The sequence below is a fragment of the Bufo bufo genome, chromosome 10 (assembly GCF_905171765.1).
Source record: "Bufo bufo chromosome 10, aBufBuf1.1, whole genome shotgun sequence".
In the NCBI taxonomy this organism is placed as follows: domain Eukaryota; kingdom Metazoa; phylum Chordata; class Amphibia; order Anura; family Bufonidae; genus Bufo; species Bufo bufo.
The window spans coordinates 86,538,201-86,554,678 of NC_053398.1; the positions used below are offsets into that span (position 1 = coordinate 86,538,201).

Consider the following 16,478-nt stretch of genomic DNA (forward strand, 5'->3'; position numbering starts at 1 on the left):
GCGCTGGGCACCTAAACGATATGGCTGCAGCCGGGCACCTTTCACCATGAGACGTCCCCTTGGACACATTTTGAAGTAATTGACAGGTGATATAAACCTCTTTTTTATGAATATAGAGCCACAGGGGCATTTGATAAACTCACTTTAGGATTCAGTGTTTTACAAGGGACATCACCATATGTTTAGCTTATAGGACTAATTTCTGATGACAGAATCCCTTTAAGTTTTTATAATAGCAATTTGCATATACTCCAGAATGTTATGAGGAGTGATCAGATGAATTGCATAGTCCTTCTTTGCCATGAAAATTAACTTAATCCCAAAAAAACCTTTCCACTGCATTTCATTGCTGTCATTAAAGGACCTGCTGAGATCATTTCAGTAATCGTCTTGTTAACTCAGGTGAGAATGTTGACGAGCACAAGGCTGGAGATTATTATGTCAGGCTGATTGGGTTAAAATGGCAGACTTGACATGTTAAAAGGAGGGTGATGCTTGAAATCATTGTTCTTCCATTGTTAACCATGGTGACCTGCAAAGAAACGCGTGCAGCCATCATTGCGTTGCATAAAAATGGCTTCACAGGCAAGGATATTGTGGCTACTAAGATTGCACCTCAATCAACAATTTATAGGATCATCAAGAACTTCAAGGAAAGAGGTTCAACTCTTGTTAAGAAGGCTTCAGGGCGTCCAAGAAAGTCCAGCAAGTGCCAGGATCGTCTCCTAAAGAGGATTCAGCTGCAGGATCGGAGTGCCACCAGTGCAGAGCTTGCTCAGGAATGGCAGCAGGCAGGTGTGAGCGCATCTGCACGCACAGTGAGGCGAAGACTTTTGGAAGATGGCCTGGTGTCAAGAAGGGCAGCAAAGAAGCCACTTTTCTTCAAAAAAAAATCAGGGACAGATTGATCTTCTGCAGAAAGTATGGTGAATGGACTGCTGAGGACTGGGGCAAAGTCATATTCTCCGATGAAGCCTCTTTCTGATTGTTTGGGGCATCTGGAAAAAGGCTTGTTCGGGGAAGAAAAGGTGTGCGCTACCATCAGTCCTGTGTCATGCCAACAGTAAAGCGTCCTGAGACCATTCATGTGTGGGGTCGCTTCTCATCCAAGGGAGTGGGCTCACTCACAATTTTGCCCCAAAACACAGCCATGAATAAAGAATGGTACCAAAACACCCTCCAACAGCAACTTCTTTTAACAATCCAACAACAGTTTGGTGAAGAACAATGCATTTTCCAGCACAATGGAGCTCCGTGCCATAAGGCAAAAGTGTTAACTTAGTGGCTCGGGGACCAAAACGTTGACATTTTGGGTCCATGGCCTGGAAACTCCCCAAATCTTAATCCCATTGAGAACTTGTGGTCAATCCTCAAGAGGCGGGTGGACAAACAAAAACCCACTAATTCTGACAAACTCCAAGAAGTGATTATGAAAGAATGGGTTGCTATCAGTCAGGAATTGGCCCAGAAGTTGATTGAGAGCATGCCCAGTCGAATTGCAGAGGTCCTGAAAAAGAAGGGCCAACACTGCAAATACTGACTCTTTGCATAAATGTCATGTAATTGTCGATAAAAGCCTTTGAAACGTATGAAGTGCGTGTAATTATATTTCACTACATCACAGAAACAACTGAAACAAAGATCTAAAAGCAGTTTAGCAGCAAACTTTGTGAAAACTAATATTTGTGTCATTCTCAAAACTTTTGGCCACGACTGTACACTAGTCCCAATTCACAAGGAAGAGTAAAGCAACGTCCATGCCTGCCAAGAATAGCCAGACAGTGATTTATTAAGTATTAAGTATGAGTCACAAGCAGAGATACATGCAATTACATGCCTTGGAATGCTATTAATAAGGTTAATGCTTGTCTGTGGAATGTTCTGAATGCACTTGGGCATGCAAATCATCAAGATCTGCTGGCAGCTTCTTTTGAAACTGCTGGCCATTGATATCCCAGATGTGCTTGATGAGAGAAACGTCCAGAGACACCACTGCAGGCCATGGTAGCACATTTAGACCTTGCACGCTGCTCAGAGTAGCATGGACAACATGCAGCCTGGTGCTGTCCTGCTGAAAAAATGAGGACAGACCTCCATTCTAGCCTTCATTGCCATCTTGCTGTGTACCGTGATAGCCTTTGAAAGCAGTGGTGTGAGGTGAATGGAACATCTGTAGCTGAATATTTGGCTCATAGCCCAAAGTAGTGCAAACACCTTCTGATGCTTTGCTTAGATACTTCTTGCCGCCCTAGGCTTGGGATGTGACGTCCAATTTCACTTGAAGTACAGAATGAATCACTGCATTCTATTCTTCGAATCAGACAATCCATCTGTGCAGGGGTTCACCTCTGGCACATAGTGAACTGCTGGAGTGATAGACCAAGGTCTCTCAGTTCAAGAATTCGGCCCCTCTCAACTTGCGTCAAGCATTGATAACTGGCACATCGAAGAACAGGAGGCATTGCATAATCATCCCACATGACTTGATGTGATTTTTGAGGTTTTGTTGTCTAAAAAAACCTTGCTTTCAATCTGGAAATTATGCTCCTCCTGTCTGCCACAGATTGGAGCTGAAAATTTGATCATCTGCACATCTTAACGACACCTGCCACTTACTTGTTTTGCATAACCGTAAGGCTTGTACTTCTTGGTGTTGCAATTTCAATGTTGAGGAGTGCATATATGCACAGTTACACAAGGAGGGCTGTCAATCATTAATTAGTACCACCTACTGGACTCCGACGCTTAGAAAGAGCAGGTAAAGAAATGTGTTTTTTAAATCAGGTGGTATATAAATTAGGGGTTTATATAAATATATAGAGAGCTCTATATTTCCATATATATAGATATACCGTAAGTTTAATTTTTAGCCAGTGTTCACCTTTTAACCAATGTAGTGAATTTTTCTACTACAGTTTTTGCATGCACACACGATCCGTGTGCGTTCGTGCATGCTGCAGAGCATCAATAACTAGTTTGCTCATTTACATCTGCACATTTTTGTGTTTTTTTTTCTGTTAAAAAAGACATGCAGTTAGTGGTAGGTAGTTATATATATATATATATATATATATATAAAAACAAAAATTAAATCAGCAGCACTCTATAGGATGCCGGGTGCAACTCCACAAATGCTCCTGGATGGGAACAATACAATAGAAATGACGAAAAGATGGGCAGCACTCCGGTCTTGTGAAAAATTCAGTGATGTTTATTCACACTCAATCGCAATGCAGCATTTCAGCCCTCTCAATGGAGCCTTTGTCAAAAGCTCCATTGAGAGGGCTGAAATGCTGCATTGCGATTGAGTGTGAATAAACATCACTGAATTTTTCACAAGACCGGAGTGCTGCCCATCTTTTCGTCATTTCTATATATATATATATATATATATATATATATATATATATATATAAAATAAAAAATAAAAAAAGTGGCAGCACCGTCTCTGATGCTAACAAGAGGGTGCAGCTGGCCCAATGTGGATATAAGCAAATCCAATGAATAGAAATGAAAAAAAAATGGGCAGCACTCCATGAAGTAAAAAAGTACAAAAAAATCTTTATTTACCCAAGTAGGACATGCGACGTTTCGGCTCTATGCTGGAGCCTTTCTCAAGCATAGAGCCGAAACGTTGCATGTCCTACTTGGGTAAATAAAGATTTTTTTGCTGAACTATGTATCTAATCCTATCTTGTATGATATTGTCTGGCGTGTATCTAAGCCCATAATGTCCAATAATGTTCGCTGTGCCTCTGTTTCTCAGTTTATCATCTGTGATACAGTCTCCTGTCTGTACATGCACATCTATCAACAAAACAGATCCGGTAGTATGCATAAGGCATACTGCACTCTGAAATGTTTATCTAGACCAGGAATGCTCAACCCGCGGCCCTCCAGCTGTTGCAAAACTACAACTCCCAGCATGCCTACAGCTATCAGCCTACAGCAGGGCATTGTGGGAGTTGTAGTTTTACAACAGCTGGAGGGCTGCTGGTTGAACATGCCTGATCTAGACCTATCATTTGTGATACTATCTGATAAGCTTCTGTATCTAAGAACTCATGAACACGACCATGATCAGCCTAGGGAACATGGTCCATCCAACATCTTGTGGGCCAACCGTGCCCCCCCTCACCTGAACTGACTGTATCACAATGATTTATGATACAGTAAGTTTCTTGTCAGGAAGGCATTAAATACACTGGATAAGAAGTAATTAATATGGGGTGACAACATTATATAAAGCACACCACCTTTTTATGAAATTACACATAATAGTCACATATTTATTGTTAATATGTGAAAACAAAATGTTCTTGAAAGTGGCCCTTTAAATAACTCATTTTTATCACACAAAACAAGAAGGTTAATCCTTACTCTGGTCAGCAGGTCTCCAAAACCATCAATGTATGACACAGATATGGCTTATACTGTAAGCAGTGGCGCACCTACAGGGGTAGTCCAGCGGGTCTGGACCCCCCCTAGAACAACCAGACAATATATATTTTTTTATCCTTCAGGGCCGCACCGCCGATCACCACAGGCGGCGCATCATCGCACCGCCTGAGCCGGACAGCACACAGCAGGGACACCGGCCGGAAGAGGCCTGCTTCACATCGCTGCTGATGGAGGTAAGTATCAGTGTTTTCTTATTTATTTATTTTTTTGGAGGGGGGGAGCTGGCACTATGGGGGCATCTGACAATTCTTACAGCCCAATTTTTTTGGGGGTGGCACTTCTTACTGGCACATTATGGGGGGTACTCCATGGGGGAGAGGAGCACTATGGGGGCATCTAGGGGCTCTAAAGGGGCTTTTTTTTTTTACACATTATGGTGGGCACTATAGGGGAGAACGGCACTATGGGGCATCTGGTGGCACAATAGGGGCATTATTTGGGGGCACTATGGGGAAGTGGGGGTTCTAAAGGGGCCCTTTTTTCTTATTGGCACATTATGGGGGGCATTATGGCATCTGGTGGCACTAAGGGAGCATTTTTTACTGGCACATTATGGGAGGCACTATAGGGGAGAGCGGCACTATTGGGCATTATTTGAGGGCACTATGGGGAAGTGGAGCACTATTGGGGCATATGGTGGCACTTAGAAGGGGCATTTTTTACCGGCATATTAAGGGGGACACTATGGGGAAGGGGGAGCGGAGCACTATGAGGGCATTTACTGGGGCACTATATAGGAGTATTTTATACTGGCATACATTATGGGGACATTAGCTCAACAGTGGGCACTAAGCGGGGGTATTTCATGTACTGTCATATTGTAGGGAGAATTATTAGTACTGGGAGGTATAATGCGGAGCTTTACTACTACTGGGGGGCTATGAGGAACATGATTACTAGTATGGGCACTATAGGGGCATTATTACTACTAAGTGTGCTCTGGCAGAGAATTATTTCTATTTTGGGGAGCCCTGTTACTTTGGGGGGCACCCTGCGACAGTATCAGCTTAGCACAATAATTTTTGGGGGACATTATCTTTATACTATTAGTGTCTGGGCGCAGTTATTTTTTTAGCGCACTGTGTGCCAATAATTGTTGAAGGGGGCACTATCTGTGTGTTAGTAGTATTTCCAGGGGGACTGTTTCTGCAGTATAGTATTGGGGGCACAGCGGGCACAGTATTGGGGGTGGCAGGAAAGGGTGTTCAGAAGATGTGAAGATGATGGAAATGTGGGAAACTAATGTCTGTTTGTTAATCTCTGCAGAGATGGGAGATGGCTGAAAAATCATCATGGCGGTCTGGTCTGAATGGAGAAGTTAAAGAAAGAGAACGTCTACAACAAAGGTGACATCACTGGATGTAAGAGGTATGGGGTGCTATGTAGGAGAGGAGATGCTCCGGCTCCCCCCCCCCCCTGCCATTTGCAGAAGGAGGATTCAGAGCTGGGTGAGGACGGCCAAAGGGGGCAGCAGTCCACGGGCGGGTGCAGATGGTGTGGGAAACCACAGGCCTTGAGCAGGATCAGGGGAGGGAGGAGAGCGGAGGAGCTTCCTGGCTGTAGCTTGTTATATAAGCAGGCAGTGCAGCCAGGACAGACCTCCCCTTCTCGTATGATGTGTAGAGACAGGCCTCAACTATAGAATTTCAGCTGTACAGTGTTTGATGGGAGTGGCCTATTATATGTAGGAGGGGCTTTTAATAATGGGCGGGGTAAAAAAAAAGTGGCGCGTTCTATTCCTGCAGAGCTTTTAGAATCGCCAAGTAAAAGAATCAGCGCAACACACTACACCCCCACCCCCTGCATTTTTAAATATAAAGGGGGATTTGAAAGATGGGCAGGCAAAATAATTGGCACAGCGCACTACACGTGTCACATTTTTCGGACCCCCCCTAGACAAAATTCCTGCGTGCTTCCCTGGCTGTAAGTAATTAACAAGTGACTATTCTAGTCTTGTTAGTCATCATCAGTGTTCATTCATTATTACAGGATAATTTGACATAATGATAAGTTCACGGTGATGTGCTGGAGATGATACAGTGTGTTTATAGTTAATAAAATGTATTCATGATTTACTATAAACTGTGAAAATAACTCACCTCTCTCACATGTGTCCCCAAGGTATCCTGTCCCCACACAGTCACAGATAAAACGGTTCCAGCCTTCCCTACATTGACCTCCATTTCTACAAGGGGAATTTGTACAGTGGCGCTGGGTTTCTTTAGTACAGAAGGGAGCAACACCTGCAGCCCCTGATATTTCAGCTAGCCGTCGAATGTCTCTACTTTTGCCATCAACAAAAAGGTCCCGAATACAACCAACAAATCCGAAGCCAAGGGAGGCTGTCCAGACTTCAGGGGGAAGCTGAAGATCTTCTCTTGGTTCTGGAAGACCTCCTAAGTACATGTCTCCATCGAGATCAAGAATTTCACTATCACCGCCAACCTGGAAGGGTGTGTTTCTACTATTAACTGAGATAGAACCTGAGGAAAACATAATAATTGTCATTTTATTGTGAACTAAAACTATGAAAAAGAGGCAAATACTACGCATCGAATATGACATTACTTACATAATACTTTATATTTCTAAATAAATTCTTAATGTAGCCAAATTTTTGTGTCCATATTTAGTGTCCATGTTGAGAAAAAAGTTCAAAGGTGGCCTCTGTTAGATTCCATCAAAAAAGCCAGAAGAAAAGCGAAGCATGCTGCACTATTTTGTCTAATAAAACATTGTGGTGTGCTGCTTGATGGAGAATGCATATTACAAGCTGTGAAGCCAGTGCCCACAGTGGTGTTTGTAATGTGTAGGCACTGGACACAAAGTTCACTGTGCCTGAGCAAGATTTCACCAAAGGGGATGAATGCCATCACAGGGAAAGGGGAAGAATGATAGAAAGGAGAAGGGAGGCATTATGAACATTTAAGGCAGAAGGGCTTGGGTACTTGAGCTGATGGATAATGCCCCCATTTGGTACTTTGGGCCCCATCTGCATATGGAATACAAATCTATGTTGTGCAAAGAAAGACAAAAACTAATTAACTATGCATGTTTAACATGCAGGAAGCTGCCGAAAGTTTAATAATTGAAAACAAAGTGGCAGACACCCTTTAAGGCATCTTTCACACGGGCGTCGCGTGTGAGGGCCGGATAGGATGCGGGTGCGTCGCGCGAAAATGTACGATTTTTCAGAGCGAGCGCAAAGCGTTTTAATGCGTTTTGCACTCGCGTGAGAAAAATTGTCATGTTTGGTACCCGGACTTCTTCACAGAAGTTCGGGTTTGGGTTAGGTGTTGTGTAGATTTTATTATTTTCCCTTATAGCATGGTTATAAGGGAAAATAATAGTATTCTTAATACAGAATGCTAAGTAAATTATGGATGGGGGGGTTAAAAAAAATTAAAAATAATTAAACTCACCTCATCCACTTGTTCGTGCAGCCCGGCTTCTGTTCTTTCTTCTTCTTTGATGACCTGGGAGGAAAAGGACCTTTGGTGACGTCACTGTGCTCATCACATGGTCCATCACATGATCCATAGCCACGGTGATGGACCATGTGATGGACAGTGTGATGAGCGCAGTGACGTCACCAAAGGTCATTTTCCTCCCAGGTCCTCAAAGAAGAAGAGTGAAGACGTGCCGGGCAGCGCGAACAAGTGGATGAGGTGAGTTTAATATTTTTTGATATATTTTTTTAACCCCTCCATCCCTAATTTACTTAGCATTCTGTATTAAGAATGCTATTATTTTCCTTTATAACCATGTCATAAGGGAAAATAATAATGATCGGATCCCCATCCCGATCATCTCCTAGTAAACCATGCGTAAAAATCGCACCAAATCATGCTTGTGATTTTCACGCAGCCCCATTCACCTCTATGGGGCCTGCGTTGCGTGAAAAATGCACAATATAGAGCATGCTGCGATTTTCACACAACACACAAGTGATGCGTGAAAATCATCGTTCATGTGCACAGCCCCATAGAAATTAATGGGTCCGGATTCAGTGCGGGAGCAATGCGTTCACCTCAAGCATTGCACCCACGCAGAAAACTCGCCCGTGTAAAAGAGGCCTAAGTCTTTTGTCTGCTGTCACAGTTTTGTGGGACAATAAAGCCACATATATGATAGGTTCTTGGTTATTGCTCTTCTTATGGTACATGTATCAGAAGAGATCTTGACTCATGTAGCTAGGCTTTCCGTGCCTTGGGGCAAAGATTTAATTTGCTGCATCAACTCTGTATTAATATGGTCTCGCCAAGGTAGAATGGCTTATTGGCTTCTCCAACATCAAGGGCAACCTACCCTAGCTATGTCCCTCTAGTAACTTAATTTTTGCTTCTCACATTCTTCCTTCCACCCCATACATGTGTTAATCACCTAGTTTCCTCACAAAAGGTCTAGGCAGATAATTTGCAACCTTTTCTCACGTATTTTAGGTATGCTACTTTGATACAAACATCGGTGGACTGTAAATAAGCTTGTGATTTTGTTCCCAAGAAAATAAACAAAATTTTCTAATAATCTTTTATACAATAGCCAACTAATATACTGGCCAAACATGTAACTTTAAAACAAACAGTTTATTTGCGAATCTTGTGAGGAGCTTTATAGTTTTTTTCCACCCCAAAATTTTGGTATGTTAAACAATAAGTAACAACACAGACCTTTCCTGCCATCTCTCTGGATGTCAACATGGCACCACTCTCCATCATTGACCTTTTTGTGACTTGATTTCACTTTAATTCCTCCAGAACCAAGATCAAGCAGTAGATACAGTGTGCCCTCAAGTAACTCTACTGCAAAGTAATCTGCTTTTGGTGGTCTTTCCGGCCTACCAGTGGCCACTGATCCAGGAACAGCTTGTGCTGGGCCACCCCCAGTGCGTGGCCTTCCCTGACTGAAAAGTAGAAGACCATTGGGCTCTGTGGTCCTAAAGTCAAAAGATATTGATCCAGCTTTCTTGGTCTCCCATCGAGGAAGACGTAGAAAGGCTTCAGGAACTTGAAATGTTACAGGATCCAATGAAGGAACATTTTCACAACGGAAGAGAAGTTCCCCACTTAGTCGCATCTTTGAATCACCATCAGCAGCAAGGCGGGATAGCTCTAGTTTGAAGTCATTATTTTTGTATACAACCTAGTGTAAGAAAGAGGAAAAACACACGTTTTTTCTAGATGTAAGTGTAGTCAGAAAAATACTTCCAATTCCAGTTAACACTCAACTAGTTTCCTGTATATAAACCTATATAAAGTGATTTAGAATAAAAAATATTATAACTGTATGATTTTAATACTTTCAATATAAAATCATGTAATGGATAATAAAAAGGGAAGTAATCTCTCATAGGTTTAGCCATCAAGACAAGAGCAGGAGAAATGGGTGGCTACATAATAGCTACTGGTTTACTACTTTATTGTAGAGCTTATGAATGTACAAAATAAAATGACAACGAAACTATTAAGGCTGTCCAATTCAGCTCTGTATAATGAAAAGTGTTGCAATATTTTTTACAGTTTCTACACATTTCTAACACCAGTCTTAAGATGTTAGAATAAATTATTGAAATAAGTAGTAGGCCTGTGTGGGCCATGTCCCTATCCTGTCTATGCTACATCGACTTTTTTTTTTTTTTTTTTAAAGTGGCAACCATGGTGTAAAACAGCATAAAGTAACATTTTGGGCACAATTTTTCCGATTTAGAGGGCTTCATACTAATCTTCAAGAACATCCTTATTTGCATCCATTGGATTAGAAGCACACACTGATTATGTCCAACTGACACAGCTAGAAAAAAAAACTTTATACATATAATAGATATATTACAAATGGCTATAGTATCAATAAATGTTCATTCCTCTGACTTAGTGTGATGGAATATACTGTAATTGAAATGACTTATGTGAATGCGTGTCTGAAAAAAATCTGACAGAACTCTATATTTTTGTTGTTTCACAGTAATGAATGCTTTCCAGCATACTTACATCCTTAAGGCATCCCATAAAGTTATTACTGACAGGAGACCCTGGAAGATCCGCTGTGTTTGGACTGCCACCAATATAAAAGAAGTCATCGCTCCCCAGCATGGTGTAATCCTCTTGAGTGTATCCAGTTGAAGTGAGAATCCCGTCAACTGAAATGGTGACCTGGAAGTTGATTTGGATGGGTGCAAAGAGGAAAGAGAGAAAGAGGAAGCCAAAAGGCAGAGAAAGTTGGGAAGAATGGATAAAAAAAAAGAGACAGATCCAAAGGAAGAAAAGCGGGGAAGAGGGAGAGGAGGGTAAAAAGACAAAAGTTAGGTGAAGGCAAAAAAGCTGCTGATGTCTCACCATTTTTATGTCTGTTCTGTCTCTGAGGCAAGACCAGCTCTTCACCATAGGTGAGAAGAAAGGGAGAATATTTAGATATTGATACAATTCTGAAAGAAGTTGACAACTAGAGAAAAATCCGTTGGAGATGGAGCATTCGGACCATTAAAAATAGGTCTGAGAAGGTTGGGGTTAAATAAAATAAAAAGTAGGGAGTAAATGGGGTAGTCTGCATAAAGAGAAGTGTGTGTGTTAATAAGTTCAGCTCCACAGATGTATGACTGGAGTTTGTGTTAATGGGACTTCTAGGATTATATTCCTTATTTAATTGTCCTTTCATTTACCCTTGTTCCCAAGGATTGGATTATTACACCTCTTCTGTGCTACAATGTATCCTCTCATTATTTGTTGCATTAATTTCAAATTGTGATACATTGGGTAGATTTTAGCAGCTTTAATTCCTTTAACGTTACCAGCTTTACATAACTATTTAAAGCCTTACAAATTGGTTTAATTTCACAAAACATTTTTTTTTTTTCAATAAAACTACCTTAGGCTTGTTGTCAGAAAATTTTTAATTATTGCCCCTAGCAACCAAGCATGGTGCCTTAGTTGGTAGCACTGTTGCCTTGCAGGGCTGGGTTCCTGGGTTTTGAATATGACCAAGCGAAACATCTGCATGGAGTATCTTCTCCCATGTCTGCATGAGTTTTCTGCAGGTACACCAATTTCCTTCAATACTGGGAGTTAGATTGTAAGCTCCAAAGGGAACATAGACCAGAATATATTGGTGCAATATGAATAAAGAAAATCACAGTTTTCATGTCCTATAGTACTCTGAAAAATTAAAGTTGTGGTTTGACCGTTTCATATATCTTCCCTTATATCTTCAAATCTTTTATAAAGTGTACTATCCATTTCAACATGTTTAAATGTTAATATTATTTAATGAAATGGTCAGGATGGAACTTCTTAATATTTCACATATTTGGATCTGCTTCAGAAGAACATTGCCTATTAGAGGAATCCTAAGTATGGCTGATATGGCTAGAATTATTGTTAAATGAATTAAAAAAGTCAGGGATGAGGCTAAATTACCACTTCTTAGTGAAGTTTTAAGATGTCCTTTATTGCTAGTTATGAATGAGCTCCTAATCCTAGCGGTTGATTGTAAAACACTGCTGAATGTGTCATCTATCAACAAAAATTTTAAGTAAAGCTAAAGTAAGCCATAAACATTTAATTTGCCCTCTGGTCATAACTAGCCAGACGTACAGTATACTGTACCATAAGAGTGTCCTTTCGTCACTCATTTGGCCTGTGTACACTGGTATTCCTTTTCCTCATGTGTGTTAAAAAGTGTAGATGATTATGCTTCTCAGTATAAGGCCTCATGCACACGACCGTTGTGTGCACCCGTGGCCGTTGTTCCATTTTCCGTGATTTTCTGCGGACCTATTGACTTTCAATGGGTCCGTTGAAAACTCGGAAAATGCAACGTTTGTCATCCGCCTCCATGATCCGTGTATCCTGTCCGTCGAAAAAATATGACCTGTCCTATTTTTTTGACGGACAACGGTTCACGGACCTATTCAAGTCAATGGGTCGTGAAAAAACACGGATGCACACAAGATAGGCATCCGTGTCCGTGATCCGTGTCCGTAGGCTACTTTCATACAGATTGATCCGAAGATCCGTCTGCATAAAAGCTTTTTCAGAGCTGAGTTTTCACTTCGTGAAAACTCAAATCCGACAGTATATTCTATCACAGAGGCGTTCCCATAGTGATGGGGACGCTTCTAGTTAGAATATACTACGAACTGTGTACATGACTTCCCCCTGCTGCCTGGCAGCACCCGATCTCTTACAGGGGGCTGTGATCTGCACAATTAACCCCTCAGGTGCTGCACCAATGGCCACCAATGATATTAATACAATAGAGGGGGGTTGGGGGGGCGCACACTGGCCACCAATGATAATACAATAGAGGGAGGGGGGCCGGGGAGGGCTGCACACTGGCCACCAATGATAATACAATAGAGGGAGGGGGGGCCGGGGGGGCGCACACTGGCCACTAATGATAATACAATAGAGGGAGGGGGGGCCGGGGGGGGGGGGCGCACACTGGCCACCAATGATATTCAAACTGGGGAGGGAGGGGGGTCTGCCCCCTGCTGCCTGGCAGCACCTGATCTCTTACAGGGGGCTATGATACGCACAATAAACCCCTTCAGGTACGGCACCTGAGGGGTTAATTGTGCTGATCACAGCTCCCTGTAAGAGATTGGGTGCTGCCAGGCAGCAGGGGGCAGTCATGTACACAGTTCGTAGTATATTCTAACTTGAAGCGTCCCCATCACCATGGGAACGCCTCTGTGTTAGAATATACTGTCGGATATGAGTTTTCACAATGTAACTCAAATCCGATGGTATATTCTAACATAGAGGCGTTCCCATGGTGATGGGGACGCTTCAAGTTAAAATATACCATCGGATTAGAAAAAACTCCGATCCTATGGTATATTAACTCCTGACTTTACATTGAAAGTCAATGGGGGACAGATACGTTTGCAATTGCACCATATTGTGTTAACATCAAAACGGATCCGTCCACATTGACTTGCATTGTAAGTCAGGACGGATCCGTTTGGCTCCGCACGGCCAGGCGGACACCAAAATTAAATTTTTTTCATGTCCGTGGATCCTCCAAAAATCAAGAAAGACCCACGGACGAAAAAACTGTCACGGATAACGGACTAACGGAACCCCGTTTTGCGGACCGTGAAAAAATACTGTCGTGTGCATGAGGCCTAACTAATATGAAAAAATGTTGCTAACACACAATATACTTTCTTCCCATATGTATAGGATTTTATAAACATACAGTTGCATATATCTGTGGCATACAGTATGTTCAGATGTATGTTTCAAACAGTCCCACCATAAATAGTGTCCAAACATGATTTTTAACTTAGCCAGATAAAAATTAATTATGGATTTATATGGATAGGGTTGTATCGTTCAAATATATTTGTCCATGAAAATGTTATTTAATCAATGAATTTAGGGTTAATACAATGTTTTTTTTTTGCTATTCTTTGGGTGATTCTAATAAAATGACATTATGGCTCTTGAAAGTCAGGAACGGAGATTTTTGCACATTTTACCTAATTAGAAAGTAAAGGGTAACAAGGTGTGTGATTCTAATAACCCCCATTAAACTTTAAAAGCAATGCATAGGCACAACCTACCAAAGTGATGATGGATTTAATAGGTTTAAAGATTCCGATAAAACAATGCTTTTACTGCACCTGAATGATTTTAATAGCTCCTTTACAGTATTTAACGGGAACCTGTTAGCTCCCTTATTCCCCTCTCTAGGAGGGGAGTGACAGACACACTGAATTGTGCATCAGACCTCACATTTTAATACTGTTCCCCTCCGTCCAGCCATGAATTGACAGTTTCCTCCCTATTACTGAACAATGGGAGAGAGCAGCATAAGGGAGTGTAACCTTACATGTGTCATATGTTATAGACATAGTTGTTTTCTAATAATTTTTTGTTTTACCATGCTACTTTTCCATTCCCAGTGATTACTTACAATATTCCCTAAATAATATAGGAGGTATAACTGTTTGGCTTTTTGTGGTTATTCCTGTGTTGTGAATGGCCTAGGGTGACTTCTTCCAGCACACCCATCTTATATGTGGATAAGAACCTGTTCACAGCTTTGTTGTGTTGCTTTGCAGCCACTGTTAGTAACACATGGACATGCAGTTAGCCGATAAAGTAACACTGTGCTGGTGTTTTCATTTTAAGAAGCAGCTGACCCCAAGAAACAAGACATTACTGGTAATACAATTGCACACTCATACCCAAATCACACCTTCTACTTCACTCAGTGACTCCAATTCATTCTTTCTTTACTACATATTTTATGGAAATATGAAAAACATAAAACAGCTTTTACTATCACTATCACAGAGAATTGTTGGTTTTTTAGATTATTTCAGTTGCTCTACAGTAACCAACTGCTAACTGCCTATACCAGTACCCGCCAACAAGGTGCCATTGTGTTGTGTTGCAAAGGAGCAAGTAAAGGAATTTAAAATGTCCATTCTTGACTACCGCTCCATACAAACTTCTACTTACTAAGTCATTTGGTTGAGAAAGATGGGAATCAGGGTTTCCTTTCCGTGGAGGCCACAGTGGTCAGTCTCTCAAAGATCACACACAGGGTTATTCAAAACTGGCTTATTTATTGCTTATAGCTAGGATAAGCCATGTCTGATAGGTGTGGGTCCAATCCCTAGGATCTGCTCCCATCTCCAGAACAGGGTTCCCAAGGGAAGTTAGAGCAATTCACATGTGTGCAGCAGCCATCATCTATTTACACCTAGGGGACTTCTGAAAATAACCAAGTGCTGGCTCCACTATTTTTAGAAGTCCTATAATGGTGAATGGAGGGGTGGCTGTGCTTGCATGGGACTTCCCGAGCATAGCCAGGCAAGCACGCTCAGCAATTTTCTGAAGTTCCATAGCAGTGAATAGAGAGAATGCAGCACATGCAAAGGTGTTTCTAACTCTTCCCTTCGGACCCTGTTCTTGAGATAGGTCTCACCTCCAGGACCCACTCCTATCTGACATTTATGGCATATCCAAGTGATAATCCAAAACTGTTCCAGATGGGACAATCCCTTTAAAGCACAGTTTGAACTGTGTTGATTTTTTTGTGTGCTAGACACAATAAAGGAGGCGGTGTATCAGTATTGTAGCAGTGTAAAGTGCTCATCATTAGTTAGACACATGTCCTACTGATTAATATATATAATGAGGGCCTAAAGCATTCGAGTATGATGAGTAAAGTAAGATGAGTAACTGAAAAAAAAGTGGAGGAAAAACTTGACTCTGATTTCAAATGTGTTGGAACAACTGGGGTAGGGGCTTCATAAATATGGCCCATAAGCATTTATTCTGGGAAACTTCTTGTGTTACTTGACATTCATATATAATACAACATACATATAAAATATCACACCTTTACCTGATGCTCTCAAATATGTACTTTTTAAAAAGCATTTTTTGATCATCTTGTTACTCCCACATAATTCAATAAACATGATCAAAAAGCCATACATACCCCAAAAATGATACCATTAAAAACTACAGTTCGGCTTGCAAAAATGAAGCCCTGATACAGCTTTGTAGACAGAAATATGAAAAAGTTATGGCTGTCAGGAAATGGCAATGCAAAGAAAATTTAGATTTTTCTGTTTCACAGAATAAGAATGTCATGTCATGTCATGACTACCTCTTGAAGCTCATCAAGAGAATGCCAAGAGTGTGCAAAGCAGTAATCAAAGCAAAAGGTGGCTACTTTGAAGAACCTAGAAAATGACATATTTTTTCACTTGTTTGTTATGTATATAATTCCACATGTGTTAATTCATAGTTTTGATGCATTCAGTGTGAATCTACAATTTTCATAGTCATGAAAATAAAGAAAACTCTTTGAATGAGAAGGTGTGTCCAAACTTTTGGTCTGTACTGTATATATATATGAAAAACTAAAAAATTATGGTTCTTGGAATGTGGGGAACAAAAAAATGAGGATGCAACAATGATACTGGTCCTGGTCCTTAAAGGGCTAATATTACTTATGTGCATTCATATACAAGGGGTAGAGTATAGCACTTTGCAAAA

The 16,478-nt window shown here is 41.2% G+C and overlaps 1 protein-coding gene across 1 annotated transcript in view; it reads right to left on the reverse strand.

Annotated features, from left to right (window-relative positions):
- The window catches only part of NRXN2 (neurexin 2), a 586,635-nt gene that overhangs the window by 537,197 nt on the left and 32,960 nt on the right, over positions 1-16,478 (reverse strand). Inside the window, exons 2-4 of the mRNA XM_040409373.1 lie at positions 10,449-10,597; positions 9,132-9,603; positions 6,561-6,944 (exon numbers count right to left, since the gene is read on the reverse strand). Coding sequence (XP_040265307.1) covers positions 6,561-6,944; positions 9,132-9,603; positions 10,449-10,550 — 958 coding nt within the window. The 5' untranslated portion in view covers positions 10,551-10,597. The remainder of the gene's footprint in view (positions 1-6,560; positions 6,945-9,131; positions 9,604-10,448; positions 10,598-16,478) is intronic.